Genomic DNA, 20,371 nt, shown 5'->3' with positions numbered 1-20,371 from the left:
GGGTCGGCTCCCATGCACTGTCGGCTGGGACAGTTAGTGGCGTTGGCTGGGCTCTTGGCACTGGACTCTTCCCCTCCTGCCCTCCCCTGGTGCTGAGTCCCCGGTCATGCCTTTCCCTGAAGAACCCAGTGGGCCAGGGTGGCTAGGCAGAGCCTTTCTGTGCATGGGAGGAGAGTACCTGGCTGTGCAGGTGTCACCCCTCCCCAGGACAGCCATGCCCAGTGGGGCCTGCTGGGCCAGGCAGGGTGGTGTCCAACTTTCCTCTGGGGAAGATGAGGGCCTGGGACACTCCCTGGGTTAGAAAGACTCAACTCCTGTTTATGTGTAGGCACACCAGAGACTTTGGCACACCTCTGGGGGGACCCCCTTCACCCCCAGACCCTGTGAGGCCAGGGGGGCAGGAACCTCAGCTTTGCCTTCCAGTGACCTGCTCAGGGGCAGTATGGGGCACCAAGTGGTCTCTGCTTTGAGACGTGTCATTCCAGGGACAACGTGGACCTTCACCGTGGGATGGTGGACATGGGATCCTTACTGTGGGATGGCGGATGTGGGGACAATGACCATGGGGTGGTGGACATGGGGACCTTTGTTGTGGGACGGTGGACACAGGAACCTTTATTTGCGACAGTGGACATAGGGACCTTATTTGGAACTGTGGACATGGCAGGGCATCCGCCCACCAGAGCAGCTCCATGCCACCTTGGACCCAGTTAAGTGTCTGCTGCTCAGTCTGTCCCCTGCGTCTGTGGGGATTTCTCTGTCCTAAATCAGATGCAGAATTACCCACTGCACCTGGGGCTGGACACAGCTTGGGTCAGATTCCCACCAGGTTGGGAACCTGGGGCTGGTCTAAGTGTTGGGGTGCCTGGCTTGCCTGGAGCAGTGGCTTCTTGGGGTCCTACTGTGTGTACATCCTGGCGTCTCTAGCCCCTGTCCCTTTCTGGTTTGGCCCGCCTGTTTTCTGTCACTTGAGTCACTGAGATGTGGGAGGTGCCCCCAAGCATGTCCACTCAGGCAGGTTGGGTTGGATGCGGGATCCCAAGGAGCCCAACTTTGCGCTGACAGGCAGTGCATACACAGACCTCAGCCAGCAAGCAGGGCTGCCCTGATGGGCGTTTATTGTCAGCGTGAGGACCGTGTCTGAGGTGCTGTCTCTGCAGGGTCGGGGCACGTGGGGTCTTGGTGCGTCCTGGGTGCGGTGGGGGCTCCTGTGACTAACTGAGGCCTTTCTGAGTCGTCTACTGGTCGTTGGTGACCGACACCGGCAGGATGACACCATCCTAAGAGGGAGGGAAGGAGCTTCGTGACGGCCGGGCAGCAGGCAGCTGGGAGGGTCCTGTCCCACTGCTTCCTGTTAGTGATCAGGCTGAGCGCGGGGTGCAGCAGCTCCTGCCCACCGCCCCCAGCCAGGGGCTCCTACCGCATTGAAGAGAATGTTGTCAAAGCCTGGGGCTGCAGCTGCCCTCTTGGCCCCAAAGGCACAGTCCCCCTTCTTCCACAGCCAGTGCCTTCCCACGAGTGCCAGCAGTACCAGGAGCACGAGGAGGAGGAGGGCACCGCCAACCACAGCTGGCACTGTGGCCTGAGATGTGGCCACTGCCGCGTCCCCTGTGGGTACAGGGCATGTGACTCCGAGACTCCAGCCCTCCTTGTCAGCCCCACACCCGAGGTGGACACCTGGGGCCAGCTGGTCCCTGCTCCCGCAGAGGGCTTTGGGGTCCACTCTCCAAAGGAGGGTGCCACTCGTGCCAGCACAAGGCTCCAGGCTGAGGCTGGGACCTGGCAGGCTGGCAGCTGCTGGCAGCAGACCTGGGGGACTCACGGCCCCAGGCTAGACCACCCTCAGCGTGCAGCAATAGCGAGTGCTCCAAGGACTGGAATGGGTGGCTGCTGTCTGGCCTGACCCGGCACCTCCTCCAGGGTCCAGCCCACCCTGGAGTGCAGAGGCCCAGGGAGGGGGCAGCGCCAGCTGACACGACTCCTGAGGGACCAGGCACAAGGGATGGCCCAACGCAGGAGGGGAGGGGACAGTACAGGATTCAGCCTTGGCAGCTCTCCTCAGGCCAGGAACGGGGCCACTGGCAGCCACATAGGCCACGAGCCACTAAGCCCGACTAAGGCCCAGACCCAGAGCAGGGCCAGCTGCCCTGGGCAGGGCTTACCCTGGCTGGGTGCAGGCAGCTGGCAGCGCTGCCCGGCCAGATACTCAATGTCATCCAGGGCAATGGGCCCCAGGGCTGGCTGGCCACCCAGCGTGGCTTCAAACACGATCTGATAGGTGGAGAAAAGAGGTTGTGTGGATCCGAGGAGAAGGATAACCCCGCCTGAGCCTCTGAGGTCTCCTGGCCTCACCTGGAACTCCTCAGTGCTGGCCACTTCCAGGCGGCTTTCCAGCCACTGGTGCCGCAGGTGCCCGCCCGCACCCCACAGGACCAGCTGGCCCTGGGCACTGCTCAGGAGCACCCTCAGCTCACCCTTGTCTGAGGGTAGGGGGCCAGGGTGGGTCAGGTCCTTGACCCAGCATGTGACGGGGCTGCCCCTGGGCCCTGCTCCCCCCGCTGCCCAGGCGATCAGTGCTGGTCTGACTCACAGAAGTGCTCGGGAAAGCCCATGTGGTACCAGAAGCGGAGGCAGGAGACCACGGTGGGAGGCAGAGGCTGGCTGCGCAGCCAGGCCGCCCGGCCCCCAGGCCCCAGCACGCCAGTTTCAAAGAGAGCAAAGTGGCCTGGGGATGAGAGAGGGCGAGTGCCTGGCTGACCAGATGGAGCACCCCCACCCCCTGACTTGGGGCCTCTGACCCTGATGGGAGCCTGGATGAGCGGAGCCGGTTGGCCCTTGTTGGGGTGGGGCGAGTACCCCTGGGTGTGTCTCTGGGGTCCCTTCCCCCAGCTCAGACCCACCTGCCTCCGTGCCCAGGGTGTGGTCCACACTGGGCTGGGGGTAGCGGGAGGGTGTGTCTCCACTGCTCCAATCCCAGCTGTATCCGCCCAGGCTGGGCCAGGGCAGGTGGCTCCAGCCACACAGGCCAGCCTCAAAGTCACAGGAAGCTGCAAGGACCTGTGCGGTGAGTGGTGTGGCCCCCGGCCCCCCATCCCTGGGGCACCACCACTGCTGGGAGCAGGGGTCAGGCCTGGCGTCTTGAGGTCAGTACAGAGCTGGTGCCACCCATGAGCCATAGCAGGTCCTGGGGCCAGGTGGCAGGGCTCCCACCTGGCCGAGGGCAGGGCCCGTCCTGGAGGAGCAGGTCGTCCAGAGCGATGTAGGAGTGCTCCACGCCGGCGGCCACAGCCTCAAACACCACCTGGGCAGGCACAGGGCAGAGTAGCCTCACATAGTCTGGAGCCTTTGAGGGTGAGGAAGGACCCACCTGCACACTCACCCTCCAGGCCTGCTCAGCCTGTACATCCACGCTGCCCAGGCGCCAGGCAAACCCTCCATGGGCACTGATGCTGAGCACCTGGCGTCTCCTGGCCTCCTCCACGTGGACCTGCAGGGTGCCTGCCACGCCAAGCGGCCCGCCCAGATCAGCAGCAGTGGGGGAAGAAGGCCCGCTCAGGGTCCCGCACAGGCACAGGGTCTGGGCTCCCAGTGGCCTTGGCACAGGGGCCTGTGGGGACCATTCCGCCTCTCCTCCCGCAGCTCCTCACCTGGGTTTTGGAGGCTCAGGTGGTACCAGAAGGTCAGGCAGGCAGGCTGGGCCAGTGGCCTGTGCTCCTCTGAGGTCAGGGAGGCTATGTGGCCGCGGGGCAGGGCCTGTGGGCTCGTGTTCACCACCATGTAGTGCCCTAGGAGATGCCAGCGTCAGCCTGCCTGCCCCAGCCCCCTGCCCTGCCTCCAGTCCCTTGGCCCCCTCTCCAGGCCTGTACCCTGAGCCGTCTCCGTGGTGTGGTCAGCACGAGGGCCCCAGGCAGTGTGGCCTGTGGCATTGGTCTGGCGCATCCAGAGGCCCTGGCCCCTGGTGGAGAAGCCGCAGGCTGAGTCCTCGAAGGAGCAGCGTTTGGGAGCCCAGCAGGGCCCAGGCCGCACAGCCACGTCATCCAGCGCCATGGTGCCGTGGTACCCGTTCCGGAGGCCCTCGAACAGCAACTGGGGACAGAGGGTGTTAGCCGGCTGGGGCTTTGTCCTGCCCCCACCACCTGGGCACCCCACCTCACTTGGTACTTGGTGCCAGAGTCCAGCTGGTGGTGGAGGGTGGCCCAGGCCTCGTGCCAGCGGTTGCCATGGGTGCCAGAGCGTGACCACAGGTGTGTGTCCACCTCCCCATCCCGTCTCATCACCAGGCGCAGCGTCCCTAGGGGAGGGGCAGGGTGTGGAGGGGACCAAGTCCCAACTTCTGATGGCTTCCCGCTCCCTCCAAAGTCCCTGAGGGGCCGAGGGAGACAGAACTCAAAGCCCCACAGGGTCACTTACCGATCTGGGGTCCGTGAAGGTGGTACCAGAAGGAGAGACACTCCCGAGAGCCTGCCGGCACCTGGGGCTGGGTGAGCAGCTGGGCACCAGGGCCCCGGGCTGGGGGGTCTGTGGGGTCGAGGAGCATGAAGTAGCCTGCAGAGGGACGCGGGACTGAGCTGCAGAGATGCCAGGCTCCAGGAGGGCGTGGCCCAGTGTGAGCTCGCTCCCTTCACCCCCATGTCTGGGAGCCCCTTGAGGCTGAGAACCCCCCTCTGAGAGCCCCCTGCAGTGTGGGAGTTCCCCCAGTCTGAGAGCTGCACCCCAGGTCGGGGCGTCCCGCTGTACCTCGGCCTGTGGTGTGGTCGTACCCAGGGCCATGGCTCTCCATGCGGTGCCAGTGACTGTCTGTGAGGTGGCTGATGTGCCAGCCGCATGTGTCCCGCTCAAAGTTACATGAGATCTCTGGGGGTAGGGCCATGGGGGTAAGCACACTCCGCCCCAGCCCTACACCCCTCCCGAGTCCTGCCTGACAGGGTGGGAGACTTGCCCTCTGAAGCGGGGGCTCCCTGGGACCCCTCCAGGTGGTCTAGGTGGGAAGCCCTGGGTGGGGACTGGGAGCAACAAGAAGGACCTGTGTCTGTCTCGCTGGTCGCCGTGGGGCTGCAGTCCTTCATGATCAGGTTGTCCACCCCCGCGCCCTGGTGCCCAGGGCCATCCAAGTCCACCAGGCCAACAAACTCCAGCTTCATGGGAGGCAGGTGGAAGGGGCTGTTAAGTCAGGGCCAGCTCTGTTCACCACACCCCCCCGGCTGTCCTCCTCACCCAGAAGGGCCGGTGGCGTGCCCCAAGAAGCACCGTGTCCACCTTCCAGCCTCCGCTGCTGCTGCTTGGGACTTGCCACACCAGCTCGCGGTTGCCATCCTCCACCACGACCAGCGCCAGGAAGCCTGCCGAGGGGGTCACTGTGGGTCCGGCCTGACACCTCCACTGCAGGGCAGACCATGGGAGCTCTCACCCGCCCCAGGGCTGAGTAGAGGGTCCAGGGAAATGGTGGTACCTTGGGGGTGACTCTGAAAATAGTAAGCCATGTGGAGTTCACAGCGGGGGCCTGAGGGGCCCAGGGCTGGTGTGAGAACCCGGGCCTCTGCCGTCAGCTGCCCCCAGGCTCTTTGCACGGACAGGAAGTACCCTGGGGAAAAGCAAGGCCACTCAGAGCTGATTGCTTCTGGAGACCCCCAACTCAGAGCCCCTAGTGAAGAGAGGCAGAGCAGGGGCCCCTATGGGGTGCAGTTCAGAGGCAGGTTCCAGGCCGCTGGGATGGGGGACTCCGGCCTCACCAGCAGCAGCCCCGCTGGCATGGGTGCTAGGGACCCTGCTTTCCTGGGCCAGGTGACGCCCCCACTGCAGCCGCCCCACGCTGGCATCCTCCCAACCCCCAGCCATGGGGGTCTCGAAGTCCGTGGTGCCTGCAACAGCAGAGCGTGCTGAATGGCCCCAGGGCCCCCCACTCAGCTCTTGTTTTTTTGTGTATGAGGAATACTGTCGCTGAGCTAACATCTGGCGAGTCTTCCTGCACTTTGTATGTGGGTTGCCACCTCAGCATGCCTTGATGAACAGTGTGTAGGTCTGTTCCCGGGATCTGAACGCACGAACCCCGGGCTGCTGAAGCATAAGTGTGCTAACTTAACCACTACACCACTGGGTTGGCCCCCACCCCCACCCAGCTCAGCTCTTGCAGTGGGGAGGGTCTGGAAGGAGGGAGGACTCCCACCCAGCTCTGACTGCCCCTCACCACACTCCTGCTCGTCCTCGCCCCCCATGCACTGCTGCTGGAAGTCACACAGCTGCTCTGGGGGGACACACAGGTCCCCACAGGAGAGATGTCCTGGCTCACAGAAATCCCAGGGCTGCAGGCTGGATGGCTGGGGCCAGGGCACTGGGGCCCAGAGCCCCGGAGGTGGGCCAGACACCACTGTGGGGACAGAACTGGGGTCAGGGGAGAGTGGGGGATGGGGTGGGGGGAGGGGCTGTGCTTCTCCTTGGTGGGAGGGGCTCAGCAGGCTCACCCAGGACTGGTTTGCAGTGGTCTGACAGGATGAGGTCATCCAGGCCCACAATGCCCCCCGGCCCTGTCTGCCCCGCCAGGACGATCTGAGGGCAGAGGGGACTCAGGGGGTGCCCCAGCACCCCTCTGTCGTCACCACAATCTGCTCCCTTGAGCCGTCTCTCTGCTGACCCACACCTTGTATGTCACCCGTCACTGGATACCCCTCCCGTCACCACCCCCTGCACTCGTCAGGAGGGATCCCTCCTTCCCCCGGCCTGCTCCCACAGCTCCTAGACAAGCCAGCCAGCTTCCTGCTGAGACAGCCTGGCTGGGCCCCACGCCCAGCTCCCTAAGCTCCCTTCCCCTGCTCTCCCATGCCCCAGCCTCCCCACCTCTGCCCCAACCGCTGCCCTCGCTGGCCTCACCCGGAAGGGGTGCTTGCTCTGGATGTCAACTCGGTCTCGGACCCACATGGCCCCCAGCTCCCCATGACGCCTGCGCAGCAGGACGGGGGCCTGGGGGGCTCCGGGGCCCCCAGTCTGCAGGAGCAGCTGGAGGCTGCCAGCCTCAGAGCCGTGCAGGTAGTGATAGAAGACAAGCTGCGAAGGGACCCAGGGTCAGGGAAGACGCTCCGGGGCCTGGGCAGCCAGCACAGGCAGCCCCGCGTCCCCTCACCTGCCTTACCGAGCAGTTGTGGGGGCCTGAGGCTTGGAACTCAGGACTGGACAAGATGGCAGGGGCGCTGGGCTCGGCCACGGAGACCAGGAAGGAGCCTGGGGAGACGGCAGGAGTGGGCCAGGGGGGCCGTGGGTGCAGTGGCCGGGCGTGGGCCTGGGCGGTGGCTGGGAGTCCCTAGGGGCCTCACCCTGTGCGCTGTTCCAGCTGTGGTCACGGCGCGGCCAGGCGGGGCGCTCGGGGCTACTCGTGCTGTGGTTCCGGGCCCAGCCCTCCAAATTGTCCCACAGGCCCAGGCCTGTCTCAAAGTTAGTGGCCATGTGGTGGCCTAGGGTGCGAAGCAGGGCTCAGGCTTTGGAGCTGGGCCTCTTTCCCGGGCCCCAGGCCACATGGCTCCAGCTCCAGGGGGACACTAGCTACCCCACCCCGAGAAGGACTGTGCCAAGGGACAGTCCCTCCCGTGTTCTCTAAATGATTTTGCAGCCCCTGACGCTGCTCACTGCAGAGAGGAGTGTCCTCATCTGAACCATCCCCACAGTTGTCGTCCCCGTCGCACAGCTGATGGGGCTCCACGCAGGCCTTGTTCTGGCAATGATGATGGCCCGGGAGGCAGCGCGCCTGGGGGGCTAGAGTTGGGGAGGGTTAACCCATCAGCATGGCCCCAAGACCCAGGGGCAGGGGCAGCTGGGGGAGAGGTTCGAGACCATCGGAGCCGGCAGAGAGCAGCGAGGAGCTCTGCAACCCCCTGCCCACCAGGTGTGGGTCCACGGCATGGGGCCTTACTGGGCAGTCCACAGCCCCAGAAGGCCAGGTCGTCCAAGGCCACAGTGCCCCTGTGGGTAGCATTTCGGGTAGCAGAGAAGGTCACCTGAGGAGAATGGGGTCATTAGGACCTGAGTCAGGGCTCAGACCCTTCCTGCTTCCCCCACCATCCAGGCCAGCTCCCAGCTCACTTGGAAGTTGCCCCGGATGCGGCCGGTGGCCACCACCAGCTCCTGCCAGCCTGGGCCCCAGGGCCCTGAGCTCTGCCACAGGGTCAGTGTCTCCATACTGTGGGTCAGCTCCAGGCGCAGCTCAGCCACATCTGCAGTGGGTGGGGCCTGGGGCAGCTTAGGCCCCCGGTGGCTCCCCAGCCTGCTGCCTGTGCCCTGCCCCAGGCTCCCTGCCCCTCCTTTGGTGCCTACCTAGTCTCTGCAGCAGTCCCCCTTCCTTTCCTGGTCCCTCCCCTTGGGGTGCCCCCACCTGGGTCCCAGGGCCTGGGTGTGCACCTCCAGAGGCCGTGTGGTACCAGAGCCTCAGCTCACAGGCAGGGCCTGCCTCATGCAGGATGGGAGAGCGCAGGGCTGCAGTGGACACCTCCTTCCCACGGTGCGTGCCAACAGCCATGTACCAGCCTGTCGGGCCCAGAGGTCAGGAGACAGGGCAGGAAGCAAAGAGCCAAGGGGGTGGCAAGGGAGACCGGCCCAGGCCTCACCCAGGTCGGTGCCGAGAGTGTGGTCTGAGTGTGGCCCTGGACCCTCCAGCACAGCTCCTGCCCGGTCTCGGAGCCAGCTGTAGCCGGAGGTGCTGATGTCCCGCCAGCCACAGGAGTCCTGCTCAAAGTCGCAGACAAAGGGGGCGCCCACGGTGGGTGAAGCCCCCTGGTAACCTGGGAGAGCGGGCAGTCAGGTGAGCAGCTCGCAGAGGGCTAGCCCTGCCTGATCCGTCCCAGCCCTGGCTTACCGCACTGGGCCTCATCGGAGCAGTCCCTGCAGTCACACACGAAGTTGCACACGGCCTCGCTGGGGGTCTTGCAGTGGTTGGGGACCCAGGCCCAGCCTGGGAACCCTGCTGCCAGCAGAGACAGCCAGGTGGCCTGGGGCAGAATGACTCCCCTCCCGGTTTGCCCAGGACCGTCCCACATCCCAGAAATCCCTCCTACCCGGGCAGCCCAAAACGTTGGTCACCCTGCTTTGGGGCTCAGGCCAGGAGATCAGGCAGAGAGGGGGCTGGGTCCATAGTTGGGGGGCTGAGACCCACAGAGAACTGCCAGCTGGGGGCTCCCTGTCAGGGCCAAGCAGAGCACATCTGGCCCCAGAGGCTGCTGCACGTCAGGATGGGGAACGTGGGCAAGCATGGGACCACGGGTTCCCAATGTGAGAGACCTCCTGGGGAAGGGAGCAGGAGCCCAGCAGGGAAATGGAGGGGCTTCCAAGAGGGTGCTCCCCAAGGGGATGGATCAGTGGGTGGCCCAGGCCCCCTCAGCCTCCATCTGGTCCAAGAGTGGCAGACTAGCATCTGCCTCCAGGGCCCTCCTGCCTTGGGGCCTGGGTGGGACTGGGACCAGGGAGAGCAGAACTCTTGCCCCTTCCCCAGTGGGGCAACCCCAGGACCCCAGGGGCTCAGCCTGGGCCTTGCAATGCCCCTTCCATGCAGGCCCAGCACCTCTGCTTCAGGAGCCGGACCTGATGACTCACCCAGGAGCAGGAGCAGGGCGGGCAGAAGGTGGCCAGGCAGAGGCATGGTCAGGCTAGAGGGAATGGGGCCGAGCGGCAGTGCTCCTCGAGGGCCAGTCTGGTGGGGACTTCGCCGGGTTATCAGCCGGTGGCCCTGCAGGGTGACTCTGCTCTCACTGGAGAGTGGGGGCTTGGCCTCTTCTGTACCTGCGGCCCCTCGGCTAGCCCCACCCTGCGCTGACGAGGACGAACATCCGGTTGTAAAAGCGTCTAGGAGAGGGGCCCCTGGCGCAGGCTGGCTCCCACCTGTCCAGATCCTTTAGACCGAAGGTCAGACCCTGGGGTGGAGGCCCCGGTGGAGTGGTACAGGCTGTGGCCACTTCTCCTGGGCCTCAGCCCTGCCCGGAGCAACCCCTGCCCCGTCTTGGGGGCCCCTAGCCACCAGGGACATCGTCTTCTTCTGTAACTCAGCCTGTGCACCCCTTCACTTACTCACTTGTAAGCAATGGTCATTTATTCATCAACAACGGTCCTGAGCAGTGTGGGCCAGGCACTGCCAGGCAAAGGGGCAGACGAGCCGGAGGCTCTGCTTCTCATGGCACAGACCCCCGGACAGGGTACAGACCAGGCTCTGCCTGCAATTTACGACTGTGTGACCGTGGGAACCTGTCTTACCTGAACCTCAGTTTCCTCATCTACGAAACGTGGTCACGATAACACCTGCCTAGAGAGGCTCCCATGAGGCTGCCTGCGAGCTCGCAGAAGGCGCACACGACAGGATGGCAGCCGCGATGAGGAGCACCCATGCTCATGGTGAGCCACGGGGACAGCTGTGCCTCAGCTGTGCCTGGCCCTGCTCTCCCCACATGCCACTTCCACCCCCTACAGCGTGTCCCCCGCAGCCGTGCACTGGGAGGGTCCCAGGAGAGGGGCTCCCAGCTGTAGGTCTGAAGTCTGTTCAGTTTGAGTGGGAGCTGGTGGCCATGGGGCGAGAGCCGCAGGACCTGATCTTGGAAGCAGAGGGTTGTGCGCCACCTCATGTGTGACCTCAGCTGGCAGATCACATGGGGACACTGACGTCAGATGGCCTGGATGGTGGCTGCTGGTGCCCTCCCTGCCCCACACACTGGGATGGCACCCCTGCCTCAGCAGGGTCAACAGACCCGGCACTGACTCCTTGCGCAAGGACTTGTCGGGCCTCCTCCCAGATGTCCTTGGGGATAGCAGCCGCGTGGAGAAGCAATCAGGCCATAAAGGAGGGCAGCAGCCCAGGGGCCCCATGATCAGACCCCAAACGGCTGAGTGTGCACTGCCACTCCCTGGGGCTCTCGGGTGAGGGGCAGCCAGGAGGGAACCTGTAGCCCCCAGGGCTGCCTCTGGCTCTCTGCCACTCACCCACTCTAGTCAGGGGTCTGGAGAAGTGACCAGAAGCATAGAAGCCAAGACACACAGCATCTGAAGACCAGCAGAACTGACAATGCTTTTAATTTCTGTGGGAGAGGTAAATCCAGGCGCTGATGCCAGGCTGGGTCTGTCTCCGAGGCCTGGCCGGGGTGGCACAGCGCTAGGGGGTGCAGCCCAGCCCCTTGGGAGGGGCCTCAAGGGCAAAGTTCTGAGTGGGCTGCTAGAGGTGGCAGCCTCGGGAGGGCCTCAGTAGCCGTCGTCGGCCCAGGTGACCTCGTAGTCGGGGTACCTGGCTTTGATTTTCTCTGTGGAGACGGAGTGTTGGGCACGACCATAACCCTGCAGAGAGAGGGCAGCTCCTACAGCTCTTATCCTGGCTCTGGGTGTGCAGTCAGCAACGACACCCAGGAGCCAGCTCAGGGAGGGGCCCCATCGTCAACCCTGACCACCCTAGGGAGCACTCCTGGGGAAAGGCTGCTGCCAAGGCAAGCGAACCTTGATGCTGGGCCCGCCAGCCTGAGGCCTGAGCTATCCCAGGTGCCAAGAGAGGCTGTGTGAGTGCCCCTGTGTATCACTGGTGGCTTGGTGGAGAGAAAGCGAGGGGCCTCTGAGTGTCACCCCAGTACTAATGGCCTCAGAAAGCTGGAGGACAGCCACAGCCCGGCCACGCCTCTTGGGCAGCAACACGCTTCATGGAGAGTGGGCAGCTACAGGCCCTGGAGTCAGCGTTCTACAGCTGAGATGGGCTGGGGAGCCCTGGCACCCCAGGTCTCCACGCAGGACAGTGGGTGCTCCTGAGAGCTGGTCAGGTGGCTTGCAGGGTGCGTCCCTACAGCCAGAACTGGGGCCCTTGCCGCTCCGGCAGGGGCTGCGGGCTCACCATGGAGTAGCCATACACGTGGATTTTCTTGTCCTGGCTCTGGTGGGAGATGCGCCCACCTCCCAAGCACTCGCAGCCGTAGCCCTTCTTCTGCATCTCGCCGGATACCTTGTCGTAGATGTCGGCTGGGACGGGGAAGGCGGCTCAGCATGGTGGCCCCTGGAGGCCCAGGGGGTCTGAAGCCTCAGTTCTGAGCAGCTCCTTCCCCAGGAGAGAAGCCCCTCCAGGCTGGGACGGGATGAAAGGGAGGAGGGGATGCGCCCGGGGCCGGGGAGCTGGACTAGAAGACAGGGGTCAGGCCTTGGCAGCCTTTGCCCTCCAGGAACCCGAATCTTCTGGGTCAGCCCAGTTTGAGACCCGCTATAGGGTCACCTCCCACTACGCCCCCTCAGCCCTGCCCCAGATGCCGGTCGGCCCCGCCCCCGGGCCTCAGCCCCGCCCCCAGCCGCCGGCGGCCCCGCCCCGCTCTCACCGTGGTACTCGGCCCACTTGTAGCCGCGCACAATCTCCTTGCTCTCTCCGGCCGGGGTCCCGGAGGGCGGCGCCGCGTGGACTCGAATCAGCACGTACTTGAAGACGCCATCGGAGTCGATGTCCACATCGGGGATCTGGGCGAGGTCCGCCTCCGCCATGTCTCCGAAGCACGCCTGCCGCTGCGGCCCGCGGCCCTTCCCCGCGAGGCCCGGGCTGCGTTCACAGTGCGGGGGGCGGGCCGGGGGGGGGGGGGGTGGGTCCGTGGCCAGTCCCGTGGGCGCATGCTGCCCGGGCCCGGAGCCTTAGCCAATCGTGCTGCCGACTCGCAGCGCCGACGGGCCAATCGCAACCCAGCTCTTTGCGGCCCTGACACCGCGCGTGTCCCACTTAAAGGGGAACGGGGAACTGGGAGAGGGTGGTGATTAGATCCAGCCGACGGAAAAGTTCCTTTCCAGCGAGGTTGGGGGCAGGTGCCTTTGGGGGTGGTTAGGCGGCCCGTGGGGCCTAAGGGACGCACGCTGGCTCTGACCCCCTCCCTACCGTGACCGAAGGTCCTCCTCCCACCCCGTCCCCCCACCGTGTCCGATGATCTCCCTCCGCCCTCCCCGACCCTAGCCGAGGGTCTCCCTCCGCCGCCCCTACCCATGCCCGAGGGTCTCCCTCCCAGTCCCCCACCGCGTCCGAGGATCTCCTTCCTCCGTCCACCACCGTGTCCGAGGGTCTCTCTCCGCCGCCCCCCGCCGTGTCCGACTCCCCCGCACAATGAGGCAGCAATGGCTACATTCGAGTTGTTTTACTTGTTCAGTAAGCGCTCGCCCTCTGGAAATAATTCCGGTATTGGTGGTTCCTGGCCGGCCGGCAGGCTCTCAGGAGTGGGGCCGAAGGCGGAGGCCCAAGAGCAGGGGGCACGGCGGCTGGACTTGGGGGACTGCAAGGGCGAACGGGACAAGCGAGGCGCGTGGCGGGTATAAACACGCGGGCCGAGGCGGGCGCGCAGGCGTGTGGGGGAGGGAGGAACGGACGGGGCTGTGCACCAGGAACGAAGCCGGGGGCGCTTGCGGGCTCCCGGCCTCGCCCCTTCTCCTGGTTACTCGCCCTCCATGGAGCCCGGGCCGGGGCCATGGTGCACCCCAGGGGAGGGCGGGGTCCGAGGGCTACCAGAGCGTGCGCTCCCGAGGGCGGGAGTTCGGCCGCCAGCCTCGCGTCGCCAGCCCGCAGCACAGTGCACAGCCAGAGCGCGCGCGGGGGCGTTTGTGCAATCGCCCCCACTGCTCCGGTGGACTCCCGCCCTGGCGAACTAGCTTGCTCCCGCACCAGCTCCCACCCTCGCTTTCCCCCGCTGGGCTCCCAGCTGGTAACGCCCCTCCTCTGCTGTCCTCCCTGCACCAGCGGGTAGGAGCCCTTCCTATAGGGCCTCCTGCCATTTGCACCCGCGTTGTGCCGTGGCACCCGCCTAGGGCCATCCTGTCTGGTGTAAGCAGGTACCCTGACTCACGGCCCGCCAGGTCTCAGCTCTGGGCCGGCGCCTGGGCAGCGTCCCCACCCACACCCTCTGCTTCCTCCGCCCAGTTCTCCTTCCCCTCTGGCTGGGCATCTTGCGCCTCAACTGTGGATCCCCGAGTACTTCTCCACCGCTGCTTGTCCCAACCCCTCCTGTAGGCCCCAAGCTCAAGGGGCTTCCCCTCCCAAGACGGGACAGGTCAGCAGGGCGGGCAGCTCCGTGTATGTGCGGGCTCGGGGTCTGGCTGTGTCCTCTCCAGCGGGGGCTGGGGCCAGCGGAAACGCACCGCGCAGGGCCCCGTCGGGCCTGCCCACAAGAGCAGGACCAAGGTCAATAAGGTGTCCCCCAGAGAGGAAAAGCCTCCGAGCAAGACGCACCCCAGACCACAGGAGGCTGGTGGGGGGCGTGTCTGAGGGGACGGGACTAGGCTTCGGTCAACTTGGGCTCCTGGACCAGGGCGAACCAGGGTTGGGGAGGTTCCAGGGAGGCCCTGCAGACGACAGGGGACGGACGGGCCGGATTTGCGCGCTGAGGGCTGCAGTAGTGACCTCTCCGCGTGAAGGCAGGGCCCGGCAGTCCTCAGGCCCACCCCATCTCCCAGCGGAGAGCACCATGCGGCCGAGGACCGGCCTCTGGGGAGGTCCAAGAGCGAGCTGGGCGAGAGGCAGTCGGGCGAGACTGGTCGGGGGCTTGTAAGGAGGAGGGTAGGGAAAGGCGGGGCCTGTGGCCAACGCAATGGGGCGGGACGTGGGCGGAGCTTGCGGCGAGCAGGGCGGGGATGGGGAATTCGAGGCGGGGCTTAGGAGAGGCGGGGGCGAGGCTCAGGATGGGCCCTGGGTCGATCGGGCGGGGTCTAAGCGGGCTAGGCAGAGTCTCAGTGGACTCGGAGGAGCTCGGGGGTGGGCCCTGGGTGGACTGGGTGGGGCCTGAGTGGGCTGGGCGGGCCCTGAGTGGATCGGGCGGGGTTTGAGAAGGCTGGACAGAACCTGAGTGGACTGAGTGGGTCCTGAGTGGGTCCTGAGTGGGCTGGGCAGGGCCTGAGTGAGCTGGGCGGGATCTCAGCGGGCTGGACAGAGCCCGAGTAGACAGAGCGGGGTCTGAGCAGGCTGGGCGGGCCCCGAGTGGGTTGGGCGGAGCTCGGGGGGGGGGGTGAGCCCTGAGTGGACGGGGCGGGGCCTGGGCGGTTTGGGCGGGGTGTGAGCGGGCTCGGCGGAGCTCGCGGCTGGGTCCTGGGTGGACCGGGCAGAGCGCGGGTGCGCCCAGCCAGCTACATGATGTCGTCCAGCAGGTTGGCGCTGGCCACCCAATCGAGCGCTCGCGGCTCAGAGGCGGCCATGATCATGCACATGAAGGGGCGGCCAGTGCGCCGGTCCGTGGGGTAGATGGTGGTGGGCGTGAAGCGCCGGTTGTCCTCGACAAACTCGCAGAGCTGCTCGTAGACGCGCGGGAACTCGTGGCGCAGAAACACGCCGCGCAGCCGCAGCTCGCGCTGGATGTGGATGAAGGCCACCTCGCGCGCGCGGCGGCCCGCCTCGCCGTCCTGGTCCAGGCCCGCCGTGCCCGGCGGCGGCGTCAGGATCAACGTCTCCATGTCCGGCTCGCGGCCCCGCGCCGGGGGTGGCCGCGCCGGGCTGCCGGCCGCCAGCGCCACCTTGGCGAACTTGCGCACCGTGGGCCCGGGGCTGCGCGGCGCGGGCGCGGGCCGGGAGGGTGCGCCGGGGGGCGCGGCGCTGGGGCCCACGGCCACCGACACACTGAGCAAGAAGCACTCAGCCGGCTCGTAGAGGCGCCCGGCAGCCGCCAGCTCGCGCGCGTAGCTGCCCAGGGGCGCCGCGTGCGTGGCCAGCTCTCGCAGCGACAGGTAGGTGGGCGACAGCAGCAGCCCCTCGAGGCCGAAGCGTAGGAAGTTGTCTGCGGAGCCGGGACTCGGGAAGCCCAGGAAGAGCACGCCGCGGCCGCGGGACAAGAAGCCGACGCGCGCGATGCGTGAGAAGGCTCGGTGCACCGGGCCGCTGTCGCGGCAGAACTGCAGCACGTGGCGGCACACACTGCCCACGCGGCCGTACACGCAGCGCGCCTTGTGCGCGTCCCAGTCCTCGCGGCGGCACAGGCGCGAGCAGTAGTAGGTGTAGCAGCTGTGACACGACTTGAAGTAGAGACAGGCATTGAACATGGTCTCAGTGCGCCGGCAGCGTGCGTTGGAGCACGTCATCAGGTCGTCCTCGTCGGCGCTGGGCTCTGGGGACCCGTCGGCCGCCTGCCCCGGGCCCGCGGGCTCCTCGGCGCTGCCCGCCGACGCGGGTGGCGAGCGCGGCGCCAGCGCGGGGGCCCCGGGGCCCGCGGGCCGCGAGTCCAGCAGGCGGTGCAGCTGGCGGCCCAGGCCGTCGGCCGCGGCCTCGGGGGCTTGGCCGGCTGGGGGCCGCGAGTCAATGACCAGGTCGGTGATGAGCTCGTCCAGCTGCTCGAGGCTGCGCTGGCGGCCAGAGGTGGGGCCATCGAGGGTTGCCGGCGGAGGCGGCCGCTGGCGGCCTCCTGGCCGTTCCCAGCCCCTGGTGGCTGGGCGCTCCGCGGCGCGCAGATCGTTGTCGGTGATGGTGATCTCTGGCGTGACATACCAGTTGCGGCCCAGGCCCTCGCCCAGGCGGCCCTTCTCGGACAGCGACGTCTCCGACAGCGACAGCGCCGCGTAGCGTCTGGGCGAGGTGGACAGGTTCACCACCACGGGCGGGCGCCGGCCTTCGGGTGATGCGCCCCTAGGCTCCCGCACCTCGCGCCCTAGCAGGTTCTCATAGCTGCGGCCGCGGCCCAGAGGGTCCTCGCGGCGCGGCCCGGGCGCTAGGATGTTGTCCCAGGAACGCGAGTAGTGGCGGGTGTCGGTGGCCAGCCGGGGCGGGCTGGTGCCGGTGCCACCGTGCCACGAGGCGAGTAATGGGCCGGGGTCCGGGGGAGGCGCCACCTGCAGGGTGCGGTAAGGCCGCGGGCCCCAGTCGCCCCAGGCTGGGCTGCCGCGTGGGTATGGGTAAGTCCGCGCCAAGGCATCGCGGTCGCGGTACCGTCCGAAGTCCTCTGTATAAAAGGGACGGGCGGCGGGGTGGGCTCGGGGCTCCTCGGGGGCATAGCGGGGGCCGCAGGGAGGGAGGTAGGCTCGGGGGGCCTCCCCGTAGTAGGAACGGGAGGGCGGTTCCTGGACCGGGAAGGTGCGCATTTCCCCAGCATAGTAGCCGGCCCCACGCCTTGGACTGGGCCCGGGGGGCTCCTCGGACGGGAAGGGCCTGGCGTAGTAGCTGTCGAAGGGAGGACCCGGGCTGGCTGTGAAACCGCCGGGGTGGCCCTCGGGCTCCTCAGTGTAGAAGAACTGGGTGGGGCCTGGCGGGGTGGTGAAGGGCAGACTTCGGCGTTCCGCATAGTCCCGGGGCCCAGGCAGGGGCCCGTCGCAGTACAGCGCCCGGGGATCTGCGCAGTACGTGTCACTGGGGGTGGGGGTGCGCGACAGCGCCACGTGGCGAGGCCCGGGCACTGTGAGGCCGTGGAGCTGCGGGGCGGCGCGGGCCCAGGGCGCGCTCTCGGCGGGCCCCCACGGCCGCGAGCCCCGGGCGGCATGCTGCAGCACCGCATCATCGGGCTTGATGTCCAGGCGGCAGCGAACGTGGGGGGCGGGCCCGGCGGGCGGCTCGGGGGGCGCGCAGCGGCCGGCAGTGGCGCACAGGGGCGCAATGCGGCCAGGGCCGCTCCGCTGCGGCTGCAGCTTGATGGGGTGCAGCTCGTTGGCAAGCGCGCGCAGCGCGGGGTACGCAGGCTCCCGGCGGGGCGATACCTCGGCCCGCGCTGCCCGCTGGGGCTCCCGGCCTCGGCGCGGCAGGACGGGCGGCGAGGCAGGCGCGGGCGCCAGGCCCGGGGGTGCGCGGGGCGCGCTCTTGGAGCGGGCGCGGCGCCGGGGCTCGCCGTCGCGGGGCCGGGAGCGCTGCGCGGCGGGCTCCGGGGGCGGCGGCTCCGGTTGGGCCTCCATGGCCGCTCCGTCCAGCGCCTCCAGGAAGTCGAAGCTGCGGCAGTGGCGCTTGTTGAAAGGCGCAGGCGCAGCAGGCCGGGCCATGGAGCGCTCACATGGCGGGCGCCTCGACGCGGGCCCCGGGGCCGCCACCTTGATGTCCTGGTACACGGTCGACACCAGCAGATCTGGCGGGTCCGTGCGGGTCATCTTAAAAGAGGTCCCCGGGCTGGTGGCTGCAGCTCACTCGGCCTTTCGGGGCTTTCGTCCTGGGGGGAGATGCGGGTCAGGGTGGCCCCTCTGCAGCCCAGGCTCCATTAACTGCCCTCGCTGGCCCAGCTTACCTGGGGCACAGAGGACACAGCAGCCCTGGCTGAGGGCCTTGGCCCAGGGCGCAGGCACTTGCTCCATGCTGGCGTCAGGCGCACCTGCAGGAAGAACCCAGCTGTCTAGCCACTCGGGTCCTGCCCCTGACCCAGACCATCCTTTCTGGGGCACTTTCTGCTGGGGTGGGGCAGGTCAGCCAGAAGGGTGATGCCATTGCTGTGGTTCTAGAGCTCCTGTCCCCAGACCCATGTTCCTGAGCGTCCCCCTGTTCCCACTGGTGACCGCTAGCCAGACTTGGGTAGAACCTCCTTTTCTGGGACAGGCCAGCTGTAGGAAGAATGGGGGTATGGTCCCAGGACCATCTCCTTGGTGCCCACAGTTAGAATGATGTGTCCTCTTTGGAGCCTTGTTTAGACTTTATAAGTGTTGGCTCCACAAAACTTGTGGACTGAAGCCCCCTTCTAGTGCCCAGTGCAGAGGAAGGTGTCCGATGGTGCTGTCTGAGGGCGAGTCCTGGGGCTCCAGCCTTAATTATCAGCTCTGCACAAAGTCACTGAGCCTCCTGCCCCACCTGCCCATCAGGCTGGGCATGGAACCCCTCCCCCAGCGCTGTAGGGGCCACTGCACTGGGGACAGACCGCTGTGCTGAGCTCCAGACTTGAGGCCTCAGTGGGCCCCTGAGCTGGCCCCATCAGGCCCAGGCACAGCTCCTAGGCTGATGACTGGCCTGCCCTACCCTCGACTTTTCCTGTGACCCAGGCCAGAATAATGCTCCAAAGAGCTTACCTGGGCCCTAAAGCCCCTTTCCTTTGCAGAAACTTCCTCTAACCCTCACTGTCTTGGGGTGGCTGAAACCCACCAAGCTGGTTAGGGTTGTCATAACAAGGTCTGGAGAGCGGCCCCCTCCCCCAGCTTTGTAGTGTGTGAACTGCAGCCCAGAAACCAGGCCCAGGCTGCAAGACCACGTGGGGGCGTGTGAGCCACAAGCTCATGGCTGCCCCTCTCCCCTTGAGCAGCGCACTGGGCCAGGAGGCCACAAGCGGGGGAAGCAGGGCAGTGGGCGGGTAAAGTCACCCAACTGCTTCTCAGGAGAGGGCCCTCCCCACAGCGCTCTGGAAGGCTCCATGGAAACCTGAGGTTCCACAGCCCCCGCGATGCGGCTGGGTTGGGGTCCACCCCTCTGCACCAGGCTCAGGTTCAGACTTGGGTGAGCAGCCCCTCTGTGGTGCTCAGGGGCTGGGCAGGCTGGCCAGGGGCTTGGACGGTGCTGAGGGCCACTTCCACACGGTCTGGGGGGCATACTCCAGGGTGAGCCAGGGAAAGCTGGGGCCCAGGCCCTCACGTGGCAGGACCTCTGGTTGTGTTGACCCTCTGTGTCCCAGGTGTGCAAGGGGCTTCCTGCCAGCAGAGCTGCTCTTCTGGATCAGGGCCACCAAGGCCCAGTGCTTGTCCCCATCCCAGCCTCACACCCACCCCAACAGTCTCTGGTTCGCAGGACCATCCCCCTCCCGCCCCCTTCCATCCTAAGCTGAAGGCTGGGATGGAATTGGGGGCTAGATGACAGGGTGTGGGCTCCGCCCCAGGGAGGTGACAGCTCGGCCTTGCTGCCTCTCGGGTGAGGAGCTGGACTGGGTGACACCCCTCCCGGTGAGGATGCGGGTGGTCAGCCCCCGCCAGGGTCCTAGGCCTAACAGCCCCGTGAGCAGCCCTCCCAGCCATGCAGCCCTGTCCCCGCCCCAGCCCCAGTCCCAGCCCTGATCGGGCCACCACCGGTGCCACTCCAGGGATGAGGCCCCCCATCCTTGCGGGTGCCCCACCCCCAACAGGGTGTGTGGGGCAGGGGCTCCGACCCCTTACCTGGATGCTATTCCCGGCCCAGCCTGATGGGCTGCGCAGGCCCGCCTGGCTCCACCGCCCGGCTCTGCCGCGTCCCCGGGACCGGCAGAAGCTTCGAGGCAGCAGTGCCGAGGCCGCCCGGCTGCTCAGTGCTGCTCCCAATGGCTGCCGATGGGGCTGCACTTAAAGGGGCCGCGCTGTGACCCGCGTTGTGCGCTGGCTGTTTTGGGCTGTGAAGGGCATCGGGTGATGATCTGGCTCCCTCAGGGTGTAGGCCTGGGGGCTGAGGAGGGGACCTGTGCCCAGGGAGCAACCTGCTGGTCCTGCCAGCCCCCAACTCCAGGACACCTGCCCAGGGCAGCTGGTGGCCTGGCGGGGCCTTGGAGGAGCCCCAAGCCCTGGCCAGGCTGTGGAG

At 66.9% G+C, this 20,371-nt stretch overlaps 3 protein-coding genes across 22 annotated transcripts; all 3 read right to left on the bottom strand.

Moving 5' to 3' along the window:
- Positions 1 to 1,095: 1,095 nt before the first annotated feature.
- On the bottom strand, positions 1,096 to 11,075 carry MAMDC4 (MAM domain containing 4). Of its 18 annotated transcripts, XM_070250404.1 has the most exons (30): positions 10,945 to 11,075; positions 9,571 to 9,703; positions 8,837 to 8,944; positions 8,589 to 8,762; positions 8,383 to 8,508; positions 8,068 to 8,198; positions 7,898 to 7,982; positions 7,615 to 7,740; positions 7,305 to 7,442; positions 7,124 to 7,212; positions 6,865 to 7,038; positions 6,459 to 6,543; positions 6,185 to 6,364; positions 5,730 to 5,858; positions 5,450 to 5,581; positions 5,215 to 5,339; positions 5,024 to 5,135; positions 4,738 to 4,854; positions 4,411 to 4,545; positions 4,155 to 4,291; positions 3,867 to 4,086; positions 3,648 to 3,785; positions 3,380 to 3,498; positions 3,211 to 3,301; positions 2,901 to 3,047; positions 2,591 to 2,725; positions 2,353 to 2,480; positions 2,163 to 2,271; positions 1,421 to 1,608; positions 1,096 to 1,280 (listed from the first exon to the last, which is right to left on the bottom strand). In XM_070250404.1, exons 2-30 carry the CDS (start codon positions 9,614 to 9,616, stop codon positions 1,239 to 1,241), a joined length of 3,666 nt encoding a protein of 1,221 aa, XP_070106505.1. In that variant the 5' UTR covers positions 9,617 to 9,703; positions 10,945 to 11,075; the 3' UTR covers positions 1,096 to 1,238. The 18 variants fall into 18 exon arrangements, 14 of the variants coding, with proteins under 14 accessions (XP_070106505.1, XP_023485151.1, XP_070106502.1 ...); XM_023629383.2 differs by having other exon boundaries at positions 2,163 to 2,480; positions 3,211 to 3,498; XM_070250401.1 differs by having other exon boundaries at positions 2,163 to 2,480; positions 3,211 to 3,498; positions 8,837 to 8,941.
- PHPT1 (phosphohistidine phosphatase 1) lies at positions 11,006 to 14,927 on the bottom strand. 3 transcript variants are annotated; one of them, XM_023629390.2, is made up of 3 exons: positions 12,306 to 14,927; positions 11,834 to 11,958; positions 11,006 to 11,292 (listed from the first exon to the last, which is right to left on the bottom strand). In XM_023629390.2, the coding sequence occupies exons 1-3, from the start codon at positions 12,463 to 12,465 to the stop codon at positions 11,200 to 11,202; spliced, it is 378 nt and encodes a 125-aa protein (XP_023485158.1). In that variant the 5' UTR covers positions 12,466 to 14,927; the 3' UTR covers positions 11,006 to 11,199. The 3 variants fall into 3 exon arrangements, with proteins under 3 accessions (XP_023485158.1, XP_070106525.1, XP_070106524.1); XM_070250424.1 differs by having other exon boundaries at positions 11,834 to 11,992; positions 12,306 to 12,654; XM_070250423.1 differs by having other exon boundaries at positions 11,834 to 12,113; positions 12,306 to 12,550.
- AJM1 (apical junction component 1 homolog) lies at positions 13,086 to 20,109 on the bottom strand. The gene is made up of 3 exons (XM_023629392.2): positions 19,978 to 20,109; positions 18,138 to 18,221; positions 13,086 to 18,062 (listed from the first exon to the last, which is right to left on the bottom strand). Exon 3 carries the CDS (start codon positions 18,001 to 18,003, stop codon positions 15,076 to 15,078), a length of 2,928 nt encoding a protein of 975 aa, XP_023485160.2. The 5' UTR covers positions 18,004 to 18,062; positions 18,138 to 18,221; positions 19,978 to 20,109; the 3' UTR covers positions 13,086 to 15,075.
- Between the last annotated feature and the right edge of the window lie 262 nt (positions 20,110 to 20,371).

This window comes from Equus caballus, chromosome 25, assembly GCF_041296265.1.
Source record: "Equus caballus isolate H_3958 breed thoroughbred chromosome 25, TB-T2T, whole genome shotgun sequence".
Classification (NCBI taxonomy): Eukaryota; Metazoa; Chordata; class Mammalia; order Perissodactyla; family Equidae; genus Equus; species Equus caballus.
The sequence above is the reverse complement of the archived record's forward strand: the minus strand, read 5'-3'. Positions and strand labels throughout refer to the sequence as shown.